General features: G+C 42.3%; 1 protein-coding gene across 1 annotated transcript; it reads right to left on the bottom strand.

Annotated features, from left to right (window-relative positions):
• Window positions 1-3,596: 3,596 nt before the first annotated feature.
• Window positions 3,597-4,814, bottom strand: LOC107044762 (proteoglycan 4-like). Its single transcript, XM_015266790.1, has one exon. It carries the CDS (start codon window positions 4,812-4,814, stop codon window positions 3,597-3,599), a length of 1,218 nt encoding a protein of 405 aa, XP_015122276.1.
• Window positions 4,815-7,658: the final 2,844 nt, after the last annotated feature.

Genomic DNA, 7,658 nt, shown 5'->3' with positions numbered 1-7,658 from the left:
AGCATTGTCCCAAGCGATGGTGCTATGTTAATTACGATACTCATCGGGACATCTTCACGACGATCTTCATTGAGGATGGGTTCGGATCGTGTGTGCGTTATCGGACATGATCTAGTGCGTATGGTCATGGTAAGCGGTTGAATCTGTATTGGCTCTTGAACCTTATATTGAAGTTCAATTTTTCTCGTAGGTCTCCATTTTACCTGGTGACAGCAACCCATCAACCACGTGATGGAACTTTTTGCGAGTTGTTGATTGCAAAATACGTAACCGAGACCGAGGAATGAAAGGAGACCAATGCCTCCAATGGACCCGAAAGTGATTAGTTTCTGTTGATAATCTTCCTGGTGTTGTTGGCCGATTTCTTCCAGATGTTGTTCTGCCTCACCCAAGCGCATCTCGTAGGCCGCGTGGTTTTTCAGCTTTGGAAGTGGATTAATGTGGATATTGGATAATGGATTCAATTGGTATCTTTCATTAGCGACTTTTGGACTTAGTTCCTTGATATCCAGGTTTAATGCCGCTAGATGAATCTGGATTTTAGTTGAGGAAATTTTACCAATATGTGAGATTAGATCTGCGGGCGTTTGTAGATGGCAGTCTTGATCTAGTGAGAGAATACCAGTTCCATTTATTTCTATTTTGCCTAATGTTTTACCTTTGCAATAGAATTTGCCTATTTCTGGTTCCGTAGTGGCAAAAATCCATTTGTTGGTATCTCCAAGGTTGCTCCACTCGGTGCCCTGAGTCTTCTTTATCTTAATATCACATGTTTTCAATATCTCGATGGAGGATTTGAGAAGTAGCATAACTTCACAGGTTGGCTTTATGGCGGAATTAGATATGGCGAATTTTGGCATATAGATTATTCGGTTGCCTAGAGGTGCACAGCTATCCAGTACTGCTCGATCGAGGAGTGCGTAGTGGTGTCTATCTTCCGTGACGACAATGAAAGGTTTTGCTAGTGTTATGTGCGCTGAGATGAGGGCTGGTTACTTGGGGCCTCTTGCAAGACCTCATATGATACAACTGAAGTCTTTCTCTGCTTAACAAGGGAAGGGTGATGATAGCGCGGATTTTACCTTGGGTGTGGGCTATCTGGATTGAGCTGATCTTAGACAGGGCTGGTTAATCAGTTTTTCTCTTTGGGATCGGGAATTCCAGCTCAGTGTGTTCGTTCTGGATCTTCTTAGCTACTTCATGAACTTGTTCTGGAGTCATGAAGACATGACATATTCTTCCATGCTTAGCAGCGTCCATACCGTCGATTATTTTCCTTGTGGTTTCAAGCAGAATCTTCATTGCGTTTTCGGCTTCATCAGCAATGTGGCCAAATCTAGTCATCATTTTGAGAGTTAGCACCTCGTCAGCTTATCTGTTTTGTTCCTTTTGTAGGTCACTGGTCACGTTTCTCAAGATTATCAGATTTTTGTGGGACTGCTTCATATTATTGATTAATCCCTCAATTTCAGATCGAATGATGTGGGTAGCATTATTCACGATGTGCGTAATTTGGCTTTGACTCTGATATAGTTTATTGATCTCTTTATTGATATGCTCATAGTCATTATAATCCATTACACCGAACAGATCTCGTTGTAATGTGCCTATAAATCCCAGTAGAGGTGCACGAATACTCCTTTCTCCCATCGGATCTTCCTGTTGCTTCAGCATATCTTCAAGGTGTTGATAAAGAGTCTCTGCTTCCTTCTCCATGGCTTGATAGTGGTTTGTCTTCAGAATTCGCTTGCAGTCGTTACCAAGAGCTTCTGAGCATTCACTCCACACTGCTCGGAATCGAGGATGGATTTCATCTTTTATTTTGTTAAAGAAGGCCATGAAGTCGATGGTGGTGATGAGCTGCCATTCTTTCCTTACTTTCCGGACATCTTGAAGTTGCTCATAAAATAAACCTGAATTGTTGGGTAGATGTTCTATTTTAACGTTGGTGATTGGTGGTGTTGCACTGGGCCTTCCCCCAGTCGATGGTAGCATCCACAGGAAAAATAGTTGCCACAACCTCATCCTGATTTACTTCTCACTAAATTTTATAAACGTTTTTCCTTTTTTTATTAGAATTCTGCATGGGAAATGATATTTTGTGAGCAAGATTAATCTGGCGCAATTCTAGCCTTGTTTGGGTGAAGGAGAGATCTCTCTCCGTTTTCATCTTCGATAATCAGACTACCTAGACTCGTAATATCTACAATTTCATAAGAAGTTTTGTTATAGTTGTCGAATTTGCCTTTACGAGGTTCTTTCACAATGTCAACGAACTGCCCTACCTGGAAATTTACTGGTCTAGCATCATCATCGTAGTACCTAACTTGATCCAGTTTGCTGATTAAATTAGCTATAAACTCATCATAGCTTTCGAGTGTTCTTTCATCTGGAAACTCTGAAGGAGCACGAGCTTTCTTTCCGAATATCAGCTCGAAAGGGGTAAAACGGGTAGCTGAATGGACCGTCGTGTTGTAGGAGAACATCGCGGACGGCAACATAACATCCCAGTCATCATAACGGTCCATCATGGTCCAGAGATAGTCAGTTAAGGACTGATGACTCCGTTCCAATGAACCGTTAGTCTGAGGGCGATAGCCAGAAGTTCTGATCGGCTTTACGCGGAAACTCCTAGCAACCTGTTCAAATAGCTTACTTTGGAAACTAGTTCCCTTATCGGACAAGATGGTTTTGGGGGTCCCATGAACTGCGAAAAGGGTTGAAGCTAGTGCCAATGCTATCGTGCTAGTTTTTAAATCGGAAATGGCTGTCGCTAAACAGTATTTCGTCAGACTGTCTTGGATTGTTAATATATGAACGTTACCTCGAGATGTTGGGCATAGGGCGCCTACAGTATCTATTGCTACCTGATCGAAGGGTTCAAGTGGAGTATTCGTAATAACCATAGGCTGACATGTTTTGACTCGATTGACTTTCATCTGGCGACATGTTTTGCAATGTCTCACAAATTCAGTTACTTGTTGAGTGATGTTAGGCCAACAGAATTTTTCCTTTATCCTGCATACGATTTTTACGACACCCTTATGACCTCCCACGCAACTATTGTGGGCTTCCTCAATGATCTTAAGCCGAACATTCTCGTCTGGAATTTGAATGTTACCGTCACATAGGGTGATATCGACTCGATCATTCTCAAAAATTTCTTCTAACAATAATTTGATATCGAGTTCGTCTATCCCATCCCCCTGCTTCGAGACGCGAATCGTGGTTAGGCCATAATGCATCATTGCTTCACGTAGATTATTTAAACCTAACATCACATCCTAAATTCTGGGTTTACGAAAATGATACTCCTTTATCACGACAGTGAATGTTTTGTATTTCCCCAACGGAGTAATGAACACGTCCCCAACTTTTGGCTTATAATTTCTCAAAGTTTTACCGTCAATTAATCTCGTGGACTGAAGGACTTTGCTAATTGGGGTCGTTAATTCAAAATCTGCGCTTAGAAAATGGACTAAGTTGTCCCGTTTGTAGGTAAGACCGTCTCGAGAATATTCGATTTTAGGATTTTGAGTTCCTACACCTCCTCTCTCGATATCGATGATATCATTTAATGACAATGGGCAATCAATTTACAAGTCAGAGGATTTGATACTGAGGGTTTTAGGAATTTGGATATTGGGTTGAGGAATTTCGATGAGATTATTTCTTTGAGGATCATCGGTATCCGGGTCGTGATTCCTTTGAGGCGTCCTGGGTGTAAAGAAACTCAGTATTCTTTTTGCTTTCTCTGGGCTGGACACTCGATTTGGATGATTGACCATTGGACTAGATCTTGCCATTGGTTCATCCCCCCGGTTCGGGGTTGGAGCAAATGATACTCGTTTTTGTTGGATTGGAGCGATGATCGACTTTCTCGTCGAGCCTCCTGGTTTCGTGGGATCTTCGCTACGAAGGTCAATGACTGCATCCACCTCTTCGTCGTGGTTGCTTCCAATATGAGACTTGTCGGTTAATCTACTTACGTCTAGCAGATATTGCTGATACAATTCTTCTGCCTGTTTCTTCACCTCTTCATTACTAACATCAGTAGACGTTTCACTGTTTTCCGCATTTTCAAACTTCGATTTATTTATTTTATCTAGAATCGAAAATGATTTCTCTAGCTCTTCAGAGGAATCATGCGGAGTTTTTTCAGCTTCGTCAACTCCTGCAATTTCTTCTTCTTTCTCTGAGGGGTCTTGGAGAGGGGGTTCGTCGATCAATTCATCTTCTGAATCCGATTCTTGTTCCAGTCTAGGGTTGTCCTTCAGCACGATGACTGACGGGTTATCTGGTGGCTCGGGTTCATCAGCGAATACTTCTTCTTCCAGGACTTCTGGCTCTTCTTCGACCTCTTCTGCTTCGAATTTCGAGGTTGAGGGTTCGGGAGATGGTGACGCTGAAGGAAATGTTGGTGCTCGAGGACGAGGTCGTGATAAGATGGAATTAGGCCAGGCTTTAGGAGGTGTAGGAACTGATGACGTACGAGGTTTGGGTTGGGATCGGCTGGAAGTAGGCAGGGTTTTAGGAGGTGTGGGAGAATCCTTCGCTGACCGAAGCCTGCGATTAGCAACTAGTCGTGATGCTATTGTATCTCCTGGAGGTCCCATTGGCGGATTCACTGCTGGGCTAGATGTTTTCAGACGTCTTGGTGCAAATTTGCTGGGAGTTGACCGTTCAACTTTCTGGTTGGTGGACTCTACTGTCTTGGTTTTTGTACCTGGTGGTCTACCTCTCTTCTTAGGAGCTTCTTTTTGGTGTCTTGAAGAAGCTGTCTCCATTTCTTTTGTAGTCCTCGAGTACATCATTTTATCGAGAAATAGTCGAAATCCTTAGCTTCTTGTTCAGTTTCGAGCGGGTCCACAGGTTTGCAGGTCAAAACTTTTGCAATCTGCTTCGTCTTTTGAGCTCGATAGTGGGGCGTGAAGTCAAATCCAGATATTTTGCTTTTGAAGAGTGCTTTCCTCGTGGTTGGATCCAGAGTATCTTGAAGCCATACAACCGCTGAACTCTCGGCATACAAGTCAAAATGCTGTCCATAAATATATGGTCAAAATTGATTAAGAGCATACACAACTGGAAAGCAATCACGTTCATCTGGTGTATAACGAGTTTCAGCGTCGTTTAGTTGACGCGATCCATGAGCGATTGGGCCTTCTACGCCGTCATCATCTATCTGGGGCAGCACTGCTCGTACTCCGATTGGTGAAGAATTAACGGTCACCATGAATGGTTTCGAGTTATCTGGGTGACGTAGAAAAGGCTCCTGGGATAAAAATAATTGCAATTCTCTGAATGCCAACTCTTCCTTTGAACCCCATCTCCAGTCGTTTTTCTTCTTAAGCAAATTGAATAAGGGTTTAGCTCTAGGGACATACCATTCTCGGAAGTGGTTGAAGTAATTACACATTCCAATAAAGCTGCGAAGGTCTCTTTTTGGAACGTTGATCTTCATTATCGCATCGACTTTCGTGGGGTCTGGCCTTATTCCATCTTTATTGATTATGTATCTCAGGAAACAATGTATGGGTTTCAAGGGGAGTGATTTCAGGGATAAGGTATTAAGGGGCAGAGAAATTTCGGCCTCTTCCTTGACGAGGAAATGATTGCCAATTATTCCAGCGTAGTTATTATTGTTCAAATGATTGATGACATGAAAACTAGAAGGGATACCCTCAATATTCAGAGTTACTATTCCCAGAATGTATTCTTTCCCCCCTGCGACGCCAAACAAGTACCTTGGTGGACAGGGAGTAATATTGAGTTGATCAGCCAAAGCTTCTCTGGTGATCAGGTTCAAACTGGCACCCGTATTGATAAGGAACAATTCGCTCTTTCGCGCTAATTTGGGTGAATTGAGGGAAATATACGGTCGTCTACCTGTGGCATAAATTTGTAATTTATCAATTTCTTTCGGGGGAGCTATTTCGAAAGGAAAATTCTTCCCGGAGATAGTTGAAGTATTATTGCAATATGAAATTATTCCCTTTTTCTCTGCTAGAAAGTCCAGCCCTAACATTCCTGTATTCCTGTATTCCTGTAGTGGTGATTCGGTGACAAAGAATTTAAATTCGACACCTCGGATGTCAATGTCAACGAACCCAAGCGTGCTCAAAATGCCATCTCCGACTCCGACAATATACATTTTTTTTGATTGATCAACAAAAACATCCGGTTTTAGAGCTTTGATCCAGATCAAATTCACTTACCCCCCTGTATCGATTAAAATGTCAGCCTGATTCGATTTAAAATAACAATGTCTGAGAGTGGTTACGGGACAGGTGTTAGATGGTTTGTCAGGCCTTATTTTTATTTTTACTTCTTGAGCAGATTCCTCACTTGGATTTGGGACTGTCTCAGGTTGCTGCTCACTCCCGATGGTTGGAAGTGAGCAGCCTGCCCGTTTAAAGGCTGGAAATTTTGTGTGGTGGGGGCCTGGATATCCTGTGACTGGGGAGCACGCTGACCAATTGGGTTATTATGAGTGAAATTGGTTTGATTGTTGACCGCCTGATCACTGCAATTGGTTTGGGATTTATTGTTAAATCGAGGATCACTACTAGAATTAAAGCTCAATGGATTGACATAGCGCTGGTCATTATTATATCCTTGAAAACTGGGGATATCAACCGTGCCATGTGAAGCTTGAGGAATTTTCTGTTTGGTACCAGGGTAATTTTGTACCTGAGACCCATGATTCAGTTGTTGTGGATATTTGAAAGCGGGGTTTGTTGCCTGCATGCAAAATTGACAATTGCATTTATGTGGTATCCAACCTTGATTTACCGATTGGCGTTTCATCGCCGCAGCGACGTGAAGATTATCCTGATTCATTGCCATAGTAGGGTAATTACACTGGTCGACAGATGAGATTGAAGAATCATTTTCCAAATACGAGGCATGATAGTCCCAAGGGCTTTGAGTAATTGGAACTGTGTCATCACTCTGGGGCATTGACACGAAGGGGACTGAATTCTGCACAGTAGGCATGCAATGAAGATTTTTTTGAGGATTGGGAGCCATTTGATTCACCAATGACAATTGATCCGTTTGATCCGTTTGATGTTGACATTGATTCATCGATGACGATTGATTGTTAGGTAACATGGGGTAAGTTTCCTGATTGTAAGGCTGACTGACATGTATATTGGAGGATTGCTGAGGAAAAGATTTATTTTGAAACTGGTAACCAAAATTTTGTTTATTCGCATGAGCATTGGAGAATTGTCTCGACTGACTGGGAAATTGGTTATTGAATTTTGATCTATTCGTGTCAAAATAAAAATTGTTAGACCGTTCTCTAGGCTGAAAATGAGGATTCTGTTGAAAACCTGAGTTTTGTTGAACATACCCCGATTGCCTTGGATTTGATCCACGTGAAATTGCGAATCTTTGGGCTTTTGACATTAATCGATCGCTCTCTACCAATGGCCTTACTACATCGAATGCCTGCTTTAATGTGGTTACATTGTTTCTTTTTAGTTCGGCACGATATTCATCCGCAATTACCTCTTCGAATTTTTTCAGGGTGAATTCTTCAAGAACGTCAACGAGAGTCTCATACTTATCTGGGAACCCGTCTTGCAATGATGCTTTTGCATACTTGAGTACGCGCTGTAACCGGAGATTGAAATCATCAGCCTCTTCGTTCT

The sequence above is a fragment of the Diachasma alloeum genome, unplaced genomic scaffold (genome assembly GCF_001412515.2).
Source record: "Diachasma alloeum isolate Michigan unplaced genomic scaffold, Dall2.0 Dall_scaffold_00798, whole genome shotgun sequence".
In the NCBI taxonomy this organism is placed as follows: Eukaryota; Metazoa; Arthropoda; class Insecta; order Hymenoptera; family Braconidae; genus Diachasma; species Diachasma alloeum.
This window is presented reverse-complemented; position numbering and strand designations above follow the sequence as displayed.